At 39.5% G+C, this 20159-nt stretch overlaps 1 protein-coding gene across 5 annotated transcripts in view; it reads left to right on the forward strand.

The window, feature by feature from the left end:
* Positions 1 to 25: 25 nt before the first annotated feature.
* Positions 26 to 20159, forward strand: part of susd2 (sushi domain containing 2) — a 32269-nt gene continuing 12135 nt past the window's right edge. Inside the window, exons 1-14 of one of the 5 annotated variants that reach the window (XM_067520316.1) lie at positions 26 to 413; positions 647 to 845; positions 1455 to 1603; positions 1914 to 2268; positions 2751 to 2952; positions 3962 to 4047; positions 4148 to 4416; positions 4930 to 5073; positions 5638 to 5790; positions 6048 to 6299; positions 7204 to 7482; positions 7800 to 7951; positions 14859 to 14955; positions 18432 to 18591. In XM_067520316.1, the coding sequence (XP_067376417.1) occupies positions 248 to 413; positions 647 to 845; positions 1455 to 1603; positions 1914 to 2268; positions 2751 to 2952; positions 3962 to 4047; positions 4148 to 4416; positions 4930 to 5073; positions 5638 to 5790; positions 6048 to 6299; positions 7204 to 7482; positions 7800 to 7951; positions 14859 to 14915 (2463 nt within the window). In that variant the 5' untranslated portion in view covers positions 26 to 247 and the 3' untranslated portion in view covers positions 14916 to 14955; positions 18432 to 18591. The other 4 variants (XM_067520318.1, XM_067520315.1, XM_067520314.1 and 1 more) reach the window with 4 other exon arrangements.

The following is a 20159-nucleotide window of genomic DNA, read 5'->3' on the forward strand; positions in this document are numbered from 1 at the left end:
TATTTCAACGTGAGTAAACAGGAGTCAAAGATGAAGTTGAAGTCTTGGTCGAAATTAGCTAAAACAAACAAACAAACAAAAAGTCAAACACGACAGTGTGAGTAATTTCAAGCAATATTGCTATAATAATGTGTATTTACGTCAGACCAAAACTTCGTAAAACCGCCGACCTTCGTAAAATTTACGTTAGTTAATTTATTATCCAATTACCGCCAGGGAAAACTTGGTTAGTGTGTTTGTGATTTAAATGACCTTTGACGCTGCACAACACGGGTCCAGCCAAGGATGGCGGAACACGGGCAGGACTTTTCACGCAGTGTTGATTTTGTCCTTCAAGAGAAACATGAGGGCGAGGTTGAGAGAGGTCGTTTTTCTCTGTGGAGTTTTTCTTACTTGCACTTGTAAAGCCGCTGGTAAGTCACTTTCAAAGCCACTTTAGAGACTGCGGGTTAACAAGAGCAGCTATTCGAATTCACATAATGTGTTGACAGTTATTCTTATTTCAACTTTGGCTCCAAGGCAGCGTATTTTGAATTTCTGCAACATAATATAATGCTCCGAGGAAGGCAGGTAAAGTTTATAGCCACTGATTTCCTAGTCATTTCTTTTCAGTGCAGTGGGTGTCATTGTTTACTTTTTTTTCTAGGACAAACATGTGGGGGAAATTGTGGAGACGCATTGGAGGAATGCTCCTGCCATGCAACATGTGTCTCTCTGCAGAACTGCTGTGCAGACTACAACCAGTCCTGTTTCCAGGTGAAGCCTTACTCCAGCTCTATGCTGGGTGGCAGAGCTCTGAGGATCATCAATGTGGTCGTTCACCCTGGTGGGCGCCTCCTCTGCAGGTTTGTGGCTGTGAGCACACACAGTGACCTACGCACCCCATCATGATCCACATGAGTTGCTGGACATTTCCTTAAGCAAATGCAAAAGACCAACTTAAATTGTTCTATTAAGAACATTATGATGTTCAGTTTTGATGACACTGTCAGAAGTATTAATTCATTTCTGTTGTTGATATTGACATTGTAGTTGGTGTAAGTGTTCTACAGGAATGTTGAAAATGCATTTGTAACAATTTTCGTAATATTTTACTAATGGTTTGTGCAAAAACATTGGAAGCAGTTTTCAATAAAATGCATTCCAGTCTAACAAAACTGCAAAATAAAACCGCATTAATCAACATATGCTTACTGAATACCTCCCGTGAGTCTTAAAACATATCATTACAAAGGTCATCACAAGTGTTCCTAATAAAGTGGCTAGAGAGTGTAGAATATATTTAGTTCACATATATTCATTAATAAAAGATATTTGTGGTAAAATTGAGTCAAATTTTATATTCAGAATAGCAAACTCTTCAGAATTAACCTAAAAAGCTATACAAAAGAAAAGGAATATATTTTTTTATATTTATATAAAAACAAAATAATAAGAAATGCAACATGTTGCAGATTCAGTGGTGAGACTGAACGGGAAGGATTTATTGATGCTGAAGGTCGTGCCTATTGTATCTCTCCTTTACTGTATGAGACGGGATGGATACCATTTCATATTTCAACAGATGGAATTCATTTTGACAGATCCGGAGAATACTTGTCAGGTAAATTGTGAAAATACAAAAACAATAATAAAAATGTGTCATTTGATTTGTTTCATTTACTGTGGAATCAAATAAACATAAGTTTATTTTTAACAAGTTAATACTGGCTTTAGTAATGATATGTTGCCAAGAAAACACATTTTGCAGATTTACTTTCTGATTCAAGCCACTGTGTGATTTTATAATCCCGAAGTAATCAAAAGGTGACACTGTGACAAGAATAAATAAAATTGACATGTTTTGAAATTGTTATGACTATTTGTAATTGAAACCTGCATCTCCTAATACCCTTTTTTAACCACTGTGTTAGTCCACCCCAGCAGAGCAGACCCTGCCTCGAGAGTCAACCTTGTGAATTCAACTCAGTGGCAGCACTACGGCACACAGAACATAGCAGGGCAGCTTAAGGTGACATGGAACAGCTCTTTGATAGGAGCAGAGAAGGTCAACATAGAGCTATGGGGCTTCAGGGAGTTCAAGAGTTCAGAAACACGGACGAATGAATCGCGCTCTCTGCAGGCGGAGCTGAGCTACCTGTACTCTATTGGCAGGAATCTGACCAACACTGGTTCCTTCAGCTTTATCCCCAAGCCCTCCAAAGACTACTCTGAGTGGGAGTTAGGAAATATTCGTATAACTTCTAATTCTAAGTCAGATGGGGAAAGGTATGCATCATGCATATTTATTTTGTTGTGGAAAAAAATGATGCACAATCTTTGCAAATTATCTTCCTATGTGTAGGTTATACAGTATCAAGCATGAGAAATCCCCTTTCCCCAGCTGCGAATCCTAAATGCAACATGGCTTGGCCTGCATTTTATAGTTAATAACCAATTTAATAATATCATGAGCATGTTACACTGATTGCATAGTACTGGCAGTATAAAAAAAAATTGCAAATGTAACTGAAACCAGCAATTGACTAAATTATTTGACTGACAGAAAATAAGTCAACATTTTGGTCATTTAATTAATTGCAAGCAAAATGCCTCTATTATACAGTATAACAACATTTTACATTTTGGATTTTGTACTTTTGGTCGAACAAAACAAATTTAAATGACAGTTTATACACTCAGTAATAATCAACATAACCAAAATGAAATACTTGTTGTTTGGTTGGCAAACTAGAACTGTTTGTGTACAGGGATGTACAGTGCCTCTGGAGTGGAATTCACATCTTAGCCTGGCACTTTGAGCAGTCTTTCAGAGATAACTCTGTCGCCTGGGCCTCAAACAAGTGTCTGCAGTGGGACATCCTCGAGAAGAAACTCCCCAACTTCCTGAATGTGCTCACCGACTGTCCTTGCACTTTGGCACAGGCCCGAGCAGACACAGGGCGGTTTCACGTGAGTGCAGCCACCACAGTTAATTTGTGTTTAAATATTTGTTAATTGTTAAATGTTATTTAGCTTTAACAGTGACAGCAAAATGCATTTTCCTCAACTACATGACCAACAAAGCAAATAAATGAAAGAAAAGCATCATTTCACCTTTTTGGTCAGAAACTACAAGTAGTTGCTTTATGTTTAAAGCCTTAAAGTATTTTTTTTTTCTCTTGATTTTTTTAACACCTTGTTCATTTCTGTATATTGTAGTTTGATTCTGATGATGATAGAGAAACATCTGATTGTAGTGACAATGGCAAATAACGTCTAAACGTCCTCTCTCCAAAGCAACCCGTGACTTTGTCTTTGGCATTGAAATGTGCAAGAACAATACCAAACGTGACGATTATGGCTGAGTGTAAAACATGTTGCATAACTTTGAGAAATACTAGTGATTTCAAGGACAAATATGTAACAGAATTTATTCGAAAATGCTAGAATTGAACTAAAACATGAATGCAGTAATTCATTAACACAGTATAAATTACTGAATTTCATCCATGTTAAATTTGATTTAGATTAGATTTATTTATTGCCAAACCATATTGAATTACATGTATTTGCTGTATGGCTACAAAGGGGCCTGGTGGCTCAATGCGTAGAGCATCGGGTTAGGATACAGAAGAGCACAGGATCAAATCCCACCCCACCAGGTGTAGCTACCTTGGTGCCGGTGTCGAGCCCGGATAAAATGAGAGGCGAACAATTCGAAAGCTGCCAATCAACTATGTGGCTACACTCAAGTAACGTAGCCTAAAGAACCATCTTTACAATACTGGTTTTGATTAACCTAAATGTTTCATTATATGTCATAATAAAATAATAAATCATCATATTTAATAGGCTTGACAAATGTTTTTAAATGTATTCTTCTGATCAGCTTATCACGTAATTTACAGGCCATTTCTACTATTTTGCTCTGCATTTATTATTCTTTATCGAGAGGCATTTTCATTGACTCTTATTTCAGACTGACCATAGCTGTGACATTGAGAGGGGCAGTGTGTGTACTTATCATCCAGGTAGTGTCCACTGTGTCAGAGCAGTTCAGGCCAGGTATGAGTAATGGAAGGACACATCAAGATAATATCATCTTTTTAAAATGAGAATTGAAACATTTTTGTCCCTCTTTGATATGATTTTGTTCTATTCCCAGTCCTCTGCATGGATCAGGGCAGCAGTGCTGCTACGACAGTACAGGTGCTCTGTTGCTGACAGGAGACTCGTTTGGTGGCGGCACCCCAGACAGGGCTCACGACTGGGGCTCACCTCCATACAGGAAGCCACCTTGGGTTCCGGGGTACTCCCACTGGCTTTATGATGTCACGAGTTATTTCCATTGCTGCTTGTGGTCTGACCATTGCCACATCTACGTCACCCACCGACCTTCTAGTGGATGTCGCAACTATAAGCCCCCAAGAGCTGGTGAGACTATTCTTAAGTTAAATCTTGTGAATTTTTTAATTTCTTTCAACACACTTTTTTTTTTTTTTGTCCTTTCGGCTCCCGTGAGTTCAGGGATCATTGTCCGCATGTTGATTTGGCACAGTTACAAAATGTATAAAAAGATTAATTAGGCACACTATAGAAATGATGTGAGAACTGAACTACTTTTGTTTAACCTGATGTCAGTTCTCTGGATCGTTGTGGCTTATTATTTTAGTTAAGTTTTTCCCTGTGTGGAACTAGGTGGGATGTTTTAAAGTCAAATAAACATGAATGTCTAGTTGAATTTGAATTACCGGCTGCAGCCAAGAGTTCTATTACTGCAGATCAGACAACTGACTACTAGGACTATAAATGTGCATCTACATTTGGATATTAAAGAAGCAGTTTAATAGTGCAATAATTATGTAACAATAACTATTCTAACTGAATAAAATGCTTGCGTGCATGTGATAAAAATGCATAACGTCTTTCTTTCTTGATGCCTCGTAGGCATTATCTTCGGGGATCCACATTTCATAACATTTGATGGCCTCAGCTACACGTTCAATGGTAAAGGAGAGTACTACCTTGTGTCTTTGCCAAACGGAGAGCTGAGTATTCAGGCCAGAACAGAGCAGGTGAAATCTAAGAACGGTGAGTCTGCGGTTCTTTCATCCACATGTGCCTCCCACTTTTAGCCCAAAGCTTTTTTTTTTTTTTTTAATGAAACTTGCTCCAGAAAGTCTTCAAAGAGGCTTACTTTATGGCCTGTGGTTTATTAATGTTTCATTTTTTTTCCATCAGGATTGATTGCCTTGCCTTTATAGCTGGTCCAAGCATATTAGCGTGTCTTTATAATGGTCTTCTCTGTTAAGAAGTGTTTCGTCTTATCCTTTTCACAGTTCTGACAGCAGGTGATGTCAGGTCTGTCAGAGAGTGAAGCTTGTTCCTGCTGCAAAATGACAGACCCATTAGATTTGTTCCCACTTATTTTCACCCGGCATTTCTCAGGTTCAGATGCAGTGAGGAGGAACATATTAGAATTTCCATCCATTAGCTAAGTGACTATAGACGACTAGATGCCATAATTATTCTCCCCATCAGAACATCGTTTTTTTTATTTTTATAATGTAACAATTAGAGCAATAATAAAAGCATTCTTGCCAACTTACTACAAAATGTGATTGTAAGAATGTATTGTTTCTTATTGCCACCAAGCTACACTTGTCAAGGCCACAAAGCTGTCGTCAGTGGCTATGAAGGAGAAGAGCTCTGATGTCATTGAGGTGCGTGTAGCAGAGCGCCGTCTTCATGTGCTGAGGAACAGAAAGCTCATGTCTTTCAGTGAGCAAAGCTGGATGGACCTACATGGTGAGCAAAACATTTTTTTTAGCCCTTCGAAGGATTGATTTGCTTCTTCTTTGTGAGTCTTAAGTTATTTTGAGAGAATAAACTATTTTTTTCCTACAACTTTACTTTATTATTTAAGTCAATAAGAGACCTGTCCTGTGTGTAGACTGAACTGACATCTGCATTAGTATTTTGAATTGTCAGTATTTTACAGCCCCATTTTTTTTATCATAGAATGAGGTGCTTGTAATAATGAAAACAAAATCTCACTGTTCTAGGAGTGTTTGTGTTCGCTCCCAGTCCTAAGAATGTGACTGTAATGTTCCCCTCTGGCATTGGTGTTGAGGTTCGTGTGCATGAAGGAACCATGGCAGTGACTGTTCTGCTGCCGCCAGAGTTTACCAATCACACCAAGGGTCTCCTGGGTCTGATGAACTCTGACCTATCAGATGACCTGTTAACCCAACAAGGAGAGGTCATTTCCTCAGCCAGCGCTACGCCAGAGGAAATCTTCTCATTCGGAGCTGGCTGTGAGTGTGAAAGACTTGTGTTTGTGAATTGGACAACAATCATTCAATGAGACAGAAAAATGGTGATACAATCAGTTCACGGTCTACAACAGCATAAATATGAAATGTGCTTAATTTCCCTGTTCAGGGAGTGTGTGATTTGCTAATGTCTCTATAAATGAAGATATCTGAGCCACATTTGGCTAAAACTTTGATCCTGTTAATGTTTTCAAAGTGCACAGGAAAAAAACACGGCACATGGTAAGAATTAGCTCAGCTTTAATGGATTACAAAGACCTCAGTGGCTGTGACCATACGTTGCAAGTGAACCCACATCTCTGGAACCCAGTTGGGGCCAGACTGCATGCACACGTAAAACTAATGTCTCAGCTGTAGTTACAGAACATATCCCTCAAAGCTTGCGAGTAGCTGGCTTTTTGTGTTTTTTGGTGTTAATAGAACAGTGAAGACTGCATCATGAGAAAACCATGGCAGCGTGCAGGGTGTGTCTGCAGCATGTTGCAGCACGTTCTTATCTCTCCATTTATAACATTCCCCATGTTCTCATTTTTTATTCCATCTGGAAGTGTGAGCCAAGTACAGCGGTCAAACATATGTTGCTCTGGCAGTAATTCTCACAAATAGGGTTAGGCCCGTCTGAGTAGCTATAATGACATCTTTTGTACATATGGAGCTAGTTAATTGTGTTTAGTTGCCCTATTTTTATGAGTAGTTTTTATAATGTTTTTTATACATGTGCTGTGCATGGTGTGTTTGTAGCATAAAAACTGTAACGCAATCAAGGATATTCTCTCATGATTGTTTCACTACCGAGACTGATTTTAGTTTAGTTATGACGAACGTGAAACGTGTAATTTGTCTTTCTACTGAAACATCCAAAAAAGTGTCTTATTTGTGTCCACAGGGACTATTTCTAAGGAGACTTCCCTTTTCACATATGACTCAAAGTACCTCTGGGACAATTACGGTTTCCCACCAAACCATGACCCCACATTTGTTCCTGCCCTTTCTGTTCCCGAGATACATGATGACAGTCTGGTGGAAGGCATGATGAAGATCTGCTTTGGAGAAGGGGCACATTTCTGTAAATATGATACCCTGAGCACTCAGAGCCTCACAATAGGAAACGCCACACTCGGGGCCTACAAAGATCATCAGGCCCTAATGACAGCCCTCGAGCCAGGTACAATGTGACACTAGATTATACTCTCTTCATTCAGTGGGTGTAGTTTACTCGTAGGCAAATTAGTGATGACACATTTTTGGTCTGTTTTGCTTGTGTTAATGCCAGAAGGCGACGGTGTATTTAGCAGGTTTAGACTTGTTTTATCCTATATAATGGCATGTAAATGCAGCCAGCAAGTCCAAGAAGAGCATGGGTCTGGTTAGTAAATCGTGAACTGAAAACATGAGTCACCTATGTTCATAATACAACATACTTTTCAGAAATGATTATCACCACCAAAGACATATTAATGATATTGCGTTATTGGTTTCTAGTGGTGTCTTGTGGCTGGCTTCCCTCACCCAGAAATGGGAGGAAGAATGGAACACATTATGTAGAAGGGATCACTCTGAGCTTCTCCTGCAACGAAGGCTACGAACTGTATGGTTTCACACAGTGCACTTGTCTGGATGACGGGACTTGGACGGTAGGGCAGCCTAGCTGTGTAAAAGGTTGGTTCCAGTATGAAAGAAAGCAAAAAGCTTGATGCGTTGAGTAAAATAAAACCAAAATTAAACTTACAATGTTTAGTTTGCTGCACGCATGAGATTTCTGGGTTTCACAGAAATGTTAACAGCCCTCTTAAAACGAGATCCTGTTAACCAAAGTACTTCACAAGAATATCATAATGAATAATTATAATAAAGAAAATTAAAGTGGAAAAAGGTAAAGTAGAAGCATTAAAAGGAATAAAACAACATAAAAATGACGTCCGACTCCACTACAGTGCTGAAAAAATTAAATATTCTGTTCTTTATTAAGAAATGTTCACATAGACGTCTAATCTTGTTTGTATTCATCCCTGGAAAATAAAGTGATTTAATTGCAGGTAAACCACAAATATTAACCTTGTTTTATTTCCTACCTCCCAATTTCTTAGCGTTCAGCTGTTTCGGGTCATTGTCATGTTGTAGGCTCTAGTTTTTTTTTTACAGATGGTCTCACCTGTTCCTCAAGCACCCTCTGACACAGTGTAGAATTCAAAGTGGATTTTATGATTGTGAGTTGGCCAGGTCCTGCTGCAGCAAAGCATCCCCCAACCATGACACTTCCACCTCCATGCTGTATTTGGTTTACGGCAAACATGTCCTCTTTTCTGTCCAAATAATTAAATGTTAGTCTCATCTGTACAATGAACATGATCTAGAAGTCCTGGTCTTTGTCTAAGACATGGCCAGAGAGAACGTAGTCTGGCCTTCAGGTTGTTCTTAGAGAGCAAAGGCTTCTTCCTTGTTTATTGACTTGTGTAGTCTTTTTCGAATTGATGAGGCAACATTATCACATCAAAAGTAGCAAGAGTCTTCTGTGATGGCATTTTAGGGTTTTTGGGGACTACTTTGAGCATCAAGGCCAGACCTGGGCATGTTGGCAATTGTTTTGAATGTCCTCCACTTGTAGACTATGTTCCAGAGAGTGGAATGGCTGATTTCAAGTTCTTTTGAGACCTTTTTAAATCTTTTACCAGACACAGACGGCTCTAAACAGGAATAAATGTTGTGATATACTAATTTATTCTTCTGCAGAAATTGCTTTTTTTAAAATTACATTTCACAGAAAGTTTTAAAAAGTGTTTCCTTCAGTTTTAATTGTTAAGTTAATATTACTTGAATTTCTCAGGGTTGTTAAAATTGATAGATATCCATATGTCCAAATATGTAAAAAAACAAAAAAACAAACAGGCTTTCATAAGGTGTCCTAATTTTTTCACATGACTGTATGTATCAAAAGCTAAGGAAAATAAATAAGTCCTAAGCAATGATTTGAAAACTGCCACGTCTGAGGCTGAGGCGCTAACATTCAGCAATTGTATTAGGCCTCTAACACCTCTAAAAGAAACTGATCTGAGGGATCTTGCTGGTTTGTGCCAGAGCAGTAATTCACTGAGGTATCATATTAAAGCTTTTAAAACACAAGTCAACAATTTGAAATCAGTTCAAAAATGTATTGGAAGCAAGTGAAGAGCAGCCAGAAGCAGACTTACAGAGGGGAAATTGTCTTGTACTTGTCAAGAGGCGAGCAGCAGCTTTTTGAACCATCTGAAGACGATAGCGGTACGGCTGATTGACACCAGAGTACAATGCATTGCAATGCCCAAGCCTGGAACTGATAAAAACATGAATTGCTGTTTCAAAATCATTAAAAGAAACGATTGACTTGACTTAACTTCCCAATGTCAGCTGGAGAAAACTCGACTTCACAAATGAGTTGTGTGTTACACTGCACACATGGATGTTGTGAAAAGAAACATGTGAATTTGATCTTTTTCAGATTTACATATTCTCAAACACGAACGCAGATTTCAAAACAGTCCCTGCTGGCAATGATATTCCCACAACAATAAACTATTTGCAAAAAATAAAAAAATAAAAATACAAAAGTAAAAATACAGAAAATTATTGAATTTCCTCTGTGATAGTGATCTCTGTTCAAGTTGGGTTTTATACAGTGCTACGTAAAAAAATCAATGGCTTCATGGAACATAGGAGTCTGAAGTGTAATGCGCTTCCAATGTGTTATTTAAATTGGGTCAAAACATGCTAAATATTCACTGTAAATGTTGTTTGTAATGTTTACTCCACCCAGGTACCACATAAATAAAAGTACTTATCTTACTTACTCCGAACTACATCCTCACATGTTTCATATTCAGTACAATTGGCAGCATCCTCAAATGAAAACCGATAGGGATGTTTGGAATCTTCTTCCTCTCTTACAAACTCTTTGAAAGCCACTCTTAATCGACTCGTCCCTCAGTTGCTCATGCAGGCCATTAGCTCCAAAGCTATAAACTTCTGAACCTGCATTGGCTCGACTTTGTGTTTGTAAATTAGAACCAACTGGGGCTTAAATTCATCACCCCAACTGTGAACCCTCAAGCTGCTTCCATTAGATGGCAACATTTCCCACTGAATTTCTGGTTTTTACATTTGTACCAAAGCTGACGGATGCCTCCTGTTTTCCACTGTGTCAGTTTTTAGAAAACCTTGAACAACTGGCATCATTATAGTAATTAGTAAATGTTGATGGCTTCATCAAGTGAGTGGACAAAAGGAGCCAAAGCCACTCGACCTGTGATTCACCTCCACTTTCACCCCTTCATGGCTTCACCCCAGCCCTCCATCCTTACCTTGTTAGAGCTGCAAACAGATACTTCCTTTTGATTGTAATCGGAGATGAATAGACTTAATATATCAGATTGTGAGGCCCATGTAAATGCCGCCAGGGCTGCAGCTGGTCACAATTCATCCAAACTCCTTTTATTAGGGAAACATATTCCATTCATAACTTATTTATTTAGAGCAGATCCATTTAGAAATGTTTCCTATTAAGCAGGTGATTTCGTTTGTTTTTTTCCCTTGTTTCACTTTCTGGCTACAGTTTTAGTCAACCTGTCAGTATGTTTCACTAGAAAATACGTGTCCTACCATTCACTTCTAATCTTGAACAAAAACCAGCTGATCCTATTTCTATGGCATTATTGCAGAAACCTATCACTAAACTACTGTCTAGTTATTTTGATGCATGTGGAGAAACCTAGTCTTATTACACACACACACACACACACACTGGGCCTTTTTAGCTAAGTGACAATGACCACACTTGTTCTGACACTCTCATTACAAAAATCCTAGGTAACAACTGCTAACATGACCCGCGGTGCTCTGTTTCAGGTGTTGCATGAGCCGATGCCCCCGCCATTCAAATATGACTTCTAGCCATGTAAACAATGCTCTATACAAACCTATGTATTTAATATTGTGCAAGAGGCACCGAACACCCTGACAGGTCTCTCATCCTTCCCTTGTATAAATTCACTGTAGCATAATATGTTTGCTGAACAGCCAAAGAATTACACTCACACTTAAAGTGGAACAGTGTGTTGCAGCACAACAAATGTCACTGCATCCAGTTTGACGTCTTTTCTGAGTCACTTTAATGAGCTGCTGTTAAAATGGCAACCTGTAAGCAGAGGCGATAATAAGTCTTTTTCCGTCGAAAGTGGGTTTCTGTATGTGTCGCACATCACTGACAGCCCCACCTGCTGCTGTACTTGTCAGTGTGCTTCTTACCACTTTAGACGCGGGTGCGGTATACTGCGATGATCAATGTTAATATCATCTCCTGGGGAGGGAAGGGTGGGGTTTGCATAGCAAGTTTTTCATCTAAGTACAGGCAGGGCAGCCATGGGAGGCTTGAGATGTACAAGGTTATAGAGTTTACTAGCTTGACCTTTGAAAACCATATCCCTGTTTTAATATCACATGAATACCAATAACAAGATCACCCCACCCTAATCGTATTCAATTATTAATATTTTCTTGTAAAGAGGAGAAGAAAGTGATTAAAGGAAAGGTGACAGCTGCCAGAGAGGGACAGAGCGATTTTGTCTTTTCTCTTTGGAAACTGTGACGTGGGTTGAAAGACAAAGCTTCACAACAGTTTTCTGCATGTGCTTCTCTTCTCAGAACCTCCTGAGATAGAGCCTTTGAGAGCTGAGAGATATACACAGCTTGTTCATAAATGGAGCTGACTTGGTTGTTAAAATGCCAATCAAGGGCAACTTGATGCTTTTAAACCGGTCTTCATCTGGCCATTTTTGTCAGTGTACAAAGGGCTCGCATGCTAACCCCTCTCATGCTTTACTTCCCACTACCTGATATTTCTTCAATTTCTTTTTTCTTTGTTACTGACTCTGATGACGTGGTAAATGGTCTGCACTTATATAGCACTTTTCTACCTATTGGCACTCAAAGCGCTTTGCACTGCCTCACATTCACCCGTTTGTACTAACTATCACACACACCAATGGGGGGGCCAACGCTCACCGAGAGGTTCAGTGAGATTGGTGGACGACCACTCTACCTCCCTGCGCCACAGTCGCCCACATGCGTGTGTGGTTATTTTAAGGAAGTTGATGTGTGAGATATATATATATATATATATATATATATATATATATATATATATATATATATATATATATATATATATATATATATATATATATATATATATATATATATATATATATTAAAGGAAAAACCTAACTGATGTCTAAATAGGAAAAGAAAATGAATGTTTGCATGTTCTCCTCGTACTTATGTGGTTTTCTTGCTCGTACTCCGAGTTGCCTGTGAGTGTGAATGGTTGTTTGTGTGTATGTCTCTCCGTGTTGGCCCTGAGACAGACTGGTGACCTGTGACCTTCTGGCTGGGAGGTGGCAGTGCTAACCACTCCACCACTCATTTGATAAAGGTGAAACTTCTTTATCTAAATAAACAACACACATTTTCATACAGAGACCCACATGCCTGACTGCAGGGCAGGTAAGTATTTGGAACCGCATCTGAATCCTGCACATCTTTATCTTCCAGAGCTGCTGCTTTGTTGATTTTATATTCCTAACCCCTTTCAGGAATGTGTCGGTATGAATCTCTGGCATCCAAACACAGGCTCAGAAATGTCTGTCAGTCGGCTTTTACCAGGCTTTGTATTGTTTGAGGGGAACATGGAACATTTGATGTCTGGAGTTTACTGTCTGGCAAATTAAATCATCCAGGTACTGTACACATATCAGATGGCAACAGTAGCTTGGTACAGAGATATACACACTGTTACCAGGGAGAGAACAACCAACAGAATAATTTTAAGATGATATCAGCTCTGTCAGGAAAATGCTCATCTCTATCTTAAGAAATGCTTTACATGATAAGAGTGCGGCTCAGGGGTGTATGGGCATGATACCATTATGAAAACATTCAAACAGTCTTGAGTGTCTTATTGGAATTGTCTGCTTGCAATTACTTTTCGAGATAAACACTGGATGATGTTGAGCTCAGAAGTTTTGTTTCCGAGTTTGATTTTGTAGCCAAATGCAAGTGCACCTGATGGAAATGGGTGATGTAGACTACCAGTTTTAAATTGGTAGTGTACTGAATATAACCTTTGTTGGATTCTGTCAGCTTTAGCTTTAGTTCAGTCCAACATGTTAATTCCCCCTCACTAGATTTACTGTTTGATCAGTGCAGGTCGCTCACTGGAGTAATGAGATAGATTTGGCTTTTTGTTTTGGAAAAGAAGAACAGGAATATGATCACTGATTCACTGCCAGTTCTCCTCATGCTCCCAGTCCAATTACGCTCTGGGCAACTTGACGCCTTGATGCTGCTTCAGCATCCCAACAGTTGGATGCTGCTGCATCCAAGGCCTGGCCATGTGTTTAGCGAAACTGATTGGTTTAGAAACTTGAGGGAATATTTGTAGACGTGGGTGTACTTCAGTGTGTGCTTCTGCATGCGTGCATGCATGTGTGTTTGTGTTCCAAGGCTGACATTTAAAAAGACCAACACCCGCCGTGGCTACCTGAAAACATCTACAGCACTTGACACGTGTTCACTCTTAAGAGGATGATAATACTTTGATAATTCTCTGCCTTGTAATGTCTGTATACTCACTGCCTTAAGAAATAACTCCTGGCTTGGTATACTACATGAAGAGTCAAATAACTTGGCAGGTTTTCGTGAGACTTTCTGCAAGACCCAAAGGAAAGTTTCACATTCTAATTTGATCATTATATTACCCAAACAAGTGCAGCACTGTTTGTTCAAAGCAAATTTATCACTTGTGTCTTATTTGATCCCCATTGTAATTATAAAAATTGAATCATGTGTTCACTAACATACTGGCAGAACACAACAGTCTTTTGTTGCATGGTTGTGCTCGGCCTAGTAGCACTTAAAAAGGTTTGTATTCATATGGATGTTAAATAGGCTCATCTCAGTTGAATTAATAATATTTTTTGATTATTGAATATACAATTTGTGAAATGGATGAAACAGTTTTACACAGTACATTTAATTTTATGTAGACATGTCTATCAAGATTAACAACCTCTGAAAAAAATATTGTGGATAAATAAAATGCTCTGCACTAGCCTGGCTCCATATCCCTTAATCCTCAATTGGTCTAGCAAGTTTCTTTTAGCCCTAATCCTTTATTTACCCAGATAAAACTAACAGAACAGGCTTGGTAAATTTCAGCCACACCTAGCTACAAACACAAACTGTTGCACCCGTCCCTACGTTGGAGCTTCAAACACAGGCCTGCCGTTGGGTACTAAGCAGCCCTGCTGGGTGCCTTGCTCAAAGGAATCCTGACTGTTGACTGATCTCCCTGTTGCCTTGAGCTTTTACTTCAAACATCAAATTCTCCCTTGTTGCCTTTTGAGTTTGTATTGATCCATATATTAAAAGATGTGGAGGATGGGTGGATGCATTGTTCAGAAGGATCAATGGCTGCTAAAAGTGACTAAAGTTGGTGTGTAATTTTCACAGATGATCATTTGGGGTTGGTACTTGGTGCTGTCGGTTCCCTCTCAACACTGGTCATAATGGCAGTAACCATTGTGCTACACAACAGGAAACAGTACAGGTGAGTTTCATGTGATTCACTATTCTATTTATTCTACTAGTTACCAAAAGTCATCCAGGAAACAAGAATTGGAAAATAAGCAAATAATAGACTAGCATTTGCTGTTCCGAAGTTCTTCACATTGAAATGCTGCTGCTCTTACTCTTAATTAAAAAAAAGATGCATTCATACATAGTTCTTATCACCCAGCCCATACTCTCACTACCTAAGATATGAGTACTTTTACTCTGTAAGCACTGGCCTTCATTATACTGTTGGTCAGTTGAAAAGTGGGATACAGATATTTAACAAGCTGGCATGTCAATTGGTAGCATGGACTAGTGGTATTGTATCTGCATAAAACTGCAAATAGTTTATCATTAGACTGAATAACACGGTAGAATTAGTAAAAGTTAGCATGCTTAAGATTTCGTTCCTTGTTTTTTTTAATTTTTTTTAACAACACCTGAGCAAGTACTTTTAATACTTGACATCCCAGAATTTTGGCAGGAGGAAATCGCTTTATAGGAACAACAACTGGTGTCCTAGTTTAAAGTGCAGTTAAATATTATCCCATTTCAATCATACAAAGAGCCACTGCACTCGGATAAGTTTTCCAAAAGAAGTGGGTTACAGTGCATCAGTAGCAGGTGTTTGCATTAGCAGGAACTCCAAATGTGCTGTTTAGTGGCAGCTGGAAATTGCGTAAAGATTTTAAAGAACTCAAGATGTCTTTCAGATGGAAGGTAAAATGTCTTTAAGAGGTTGAAGCAAGTCCAGTTGCTGCTGAACCACAGTTATGTGAAAACCACGAGCTTCACAAATGCGTTGGAAGTAACTTAATAAATAAGACTTTAATCAAAAAACTAAAAAACAATTGATTACACAGAGGATGTGCTTTGCGTCTTGTATGTATGTTATGTTTCTTGTGTGTGGAAACTGACAGGAAAACCTAGTACAGTATTTAAACAGGAATTTAAAGAATTCAAGTACATTGTCGACCATGTACTTACACAGTATACGTCAGTATACTGTGAATCAAAAGCAGGGTTTGACTTCTTGAATTTTAACTTTACATTGGGTCTAAAACCAACTGCAGATTTTAAACTTAAAACTTCTTTTTCCCCCCATAGTCTCTCACAGCACAAACCCCCGATTTAAAGGTATTTACAGGCCAGAAAAACTGGATTATCATACATACAATGGCTTGTATCCCTCAATCCACAGCCAACCATACAAAGTCTCTTTTATTCTGTCTTTGCATAAATAGATTATATGTTGTAAGTAGAAGGCAAGTGTTCTGCTAAAATCTAGTACAAATCTAGAAGTATTCTTCTCTTTTCCTACACCAGCAGAGACATGCCAACAAAAAAGCAATGAATCCCACCCTTTTGATATCCAACATGTCCTGTCCACCTGACGGCTACTCATAAATTCTCTTCAGATCTGATCAAACCAAATAAAGTCATATACCCTGTGGGACCATACTCATGATTGCAACTCCAGAGAAACGAGAAGGTGATCATAGCAATAGCTTCTGGGCATATACAAGCAAATTAAAGGGCTGTTTTATGGACTTGTAGACTTCATGTGGGCTTTCCCCCACCATAACCCCAGCAGGGGAAGAAGAAAGATGGATGTCAGAAGTCAGGAGACACCGCAGCACTTGGGGCATGTGGGCGCGGAAACTGCTCTGTTTTCAAGTTGTGAGGGCAAGGAGCGAGGACACCTGCCCTTTCTTAAGGCCTTGATCATGGGAGGCCAGGTGTAAAAAGAGACGCAGAGTGTCAGAAGAGCTGCAGATGTGAGGGAGGTGATCTCACATACACGACATGTAGATACACATGCTAGTGTGGGAGACCCAGGGTATGCACAGCCAAAAAGGTTTTTTTTTTTTTTGCACACAGTAGCTTAAATGCATGAAGAGGAGTCGTATATATTCTTTGAGTCACAATCCACACAAACATTCATATTTGCTTCCCTACCAACAAGTGCAAACACATTGATTCATCCACAACATCAGAAGCAGGATGGATGAAGCAGGGTCTTACTGTATTTCAGATCATGTCTGGGTCGCATGTCTGGAGCAAAGATGCTACGTGTGTGTGTGTGTGTGTGTGTGTATGGGACGGGTAGATAGTAGTGGCCTCCTGTGCCTCAGTTCCCAGTTTCTCAGACTCAGACTTGCAGGGGTACTTTCCACATCTAGGGTTACTCCGCAGGTTTCAACAAGTCTGCTGGCAGCTCGCAGCAGCACTGAGAAAGTCATTAGCTGTTTGTGTGTGTATGTACCATCATGTCTACTTTGCTTCAGCTATATGGCACATTAAAAAAAAAGAGATGGGGGGGCTTTGTCTGAACCTGGCAAGAGTTTCAAAATGGATCGAAGTTGTGTGGGAGGAAGCTTGCATAACAAGGTGAGGGAAAAAGTCTTTACACCAAATGCCAGAAAATTCTGGTAGTGCACTTGCATGTTCAAAAATACCATACTCCTTCTCAAAAAGACTTCAGAATTTACCATTGCTTAGTCAATGGATGTTAACAGGATGCTGCTGAACACCTCATTACTTTGCCCAGTGATGGTGGAATAAAAAATTTTTAGACCAACCTAAACTGGCTCATTTTTCAGCAAGGATGGAAGTGGTTGATGCGTTAATCTGATATACGTGCAGCTCTCTACACGAGAATTAAGTTGTGTAAATATCATGCAAAGGTGAACAACAAAAGACTTTACTGGTAACTGCACGGTGTGTTAAAATAACCCAAGCCTTTCTTTTAAAAAAAAATCCAGTTCAAATAGGGTTTAGAAGATTTTTTTTAATTAATTTTTTTCCATCTTTGTTGAAACATCCCCCATATGCTCATATCTATAAATCTTTTGCTGTACTGTTCTCTCTGACAAGTGAGAGTTCCTTTTAACATGCTTCTGATCAAAAGGACGGCAGACAAAATCCAGAGTCCTTGTACTTTACAAAGTGGTATTTTCATGCTGAACAGGAGCACACCGAGAACCAGTACTTTGTACTTGTGGCTACCTTAGATTTAGTTATTTTATTTATTTTTTTTATAAATTTCACAACTTTAAAAGAAGCAGATATTTACGAGATACAGAACGACTGTAGTGCTTGATCAAGTTCGAAGTTATCATGGTTGGGCTTAGTGGAATCATCCTAAAACGGTGGTGTAACTGTTATGCAAGTGTCCTCAATATGTTTCATTGGTAGTGTTAATAAAACAGTCACAATTACAGCAGTAAAACATTGTTATTAAGAACAGAGCTAAAAGTTTCCTGTTATCAGTTTTATTTTTTGAACAAGTGGCTTCACTTATTCAGTGGAAGGCCGTGCAGTCTGGATGGCAGTTAGCCCTGTATAAGCACAAGAAGCTGAGGATAGTCAGACGTACAGTGGCGGTGTAGCTGTACGATAGTTGCATATTATTTGAATTGCTAATTTCTAAAGCTGTTTCAGTTAATCTTCATTTATTTGTGTTTTCAGAGAGAGACAAGTGAGACCGGACAAGAGGGTGATCCAAGGACAGACTTGCTAAATCATCAAAGTTCTTTCGGGTGATGGATCACAAAACTGCACATTGAAACTTTCAGCTATGTGGCCGATGGCAATAAATATGTTTAGAGCTAAACATTTGGGAATCGCATGCAGTTGTGTTGTTCATTAAGCCGAGGATATCTTCTCTTGACCTGCTGACCTTATCAGGAAAACCTCAGGCACTAGTGAGGCTTTGGGCATGTTGTTTGGCCTTGTGCTTTTCCTCTTGTTTGGTTTGGAAGGCCTCCAGGTCATGGTAAACGGCGCACGGGGTGAGGATTGAGGGTAGTGAGGTAAAGGAAAAATGTCATGATTGTTTTTCTGTTCCCGTTTTGCATGACTGAATGTCCGATGTTCACTAGAGAGAGAACTGTATAAATACTAGATAGAGATATCATCATTACAATCAACACCCCCCTCGTCTGTTCAGTTTAAAATAGGACCAGATGTGTTCACATTCGTGTCAAGTGTGAAGTGAACCTGATCATTTCTTGGTTGAAAGACTTTGAACTCGTAACGCAGCCGTTGTGTGGGCTTGCAGTGTTCCGTCAAATGAAGGGTTTTGCTGAGTGACAGAGCAGAAACATTCACAAATGTTACATAAAGGTCAACTCTTAGCACTGTATCTAGACTGTACTGGGTTTCTGAGATTTCCCTGTGCTTTCATATCTATTTACAAAAAAAAGGCAATGACTGAAACAACTGAAGTATTTTAATTCAAAATCATTTAGGGAAAAGAATTATTGCAGTGATCGAACCATGTAGAGTTGTCTTTGTCTTATGTTTTCAAAATTCCTGTTTATCTGTTAGTGTGTGTGTGTGTGTGTGTGTGTGAGCCTGTTAGAAGAGCCCGGAAATAAAGATTCATCCCCACTCTGAGCCAACAGGCATGCTTCATCTGGCACCGCCACATGCCCTGTCGGACAGACCGTCATCTCATGTTACCCTGCAGTCTTCTCCACTTTGAACCTGACTCACTTCTCCTTTTCCAAAACAAAGCCGCTGGGGGGGTTGGGGTAAAAGGAAACAGAGTGACAGGGTCCTGTGTGGCTGATCCCTGGATGTGATAGGTGGGAGTCCAGCTGGGGAAGAAGAAGGGTTCTCGTTGGGGACTAATTGAAATAACCTGGCCTGCTGGATATGGAAAGCTTTGAAGTTTGTTTTTTTTTTCCCCGCATGGGAACACAGTTTCCCAACAAGCAGTTGTGCAACGCTGCATCCATTAGAGTGAATGTTGCTGCTCTATCATCCCTCAGGGACTCTTGGTACCCTATTGTTTTTCACATAGAAACAAATAAATGTTATTTATGAGGATAAACAAGGCCACATGTTACAGTGTTACATGTTAATGAAACCAGTCTCGATGGCTTCACAGATGATGTGCAACTCTGAGGTCTTTCCACAGCATCAGCAACGTACCCACTGCATAATCTCCTAACTGGGTGCAAATTTCCCCGCTTTCATGTGTCAGTCAGTGCTCACAGCAGAGGCAGTGGCGCAAGCCTCTGCATCTGTTTGCAGAGTCAGATGCTGATTAATTGCCAGTGGATGAAAATAGAGGGGTTTTCATCTCCGTGGGGGGCTGCTCCAGCCCCGAATGTTTACGCTCGCTTATCGTCTCAACAACCCGGCGTAATTAGTTCAATCAAATTCAAAGTAAATGCTAATGTGCTCTGA

The sequence above is a fragment of the Channa argus genome, chromosome 11 (assembly GCF_033026475.1).
Source record: "Channa argus isolate prfri chromosome 11, Channa argus male v1.0, whole genome shotgun sequence".
NCBI lineage: Eukaryota > Metazoa > Chordata > Actinopteri > Anabantiformes > Channidae > Channa > Channa argus.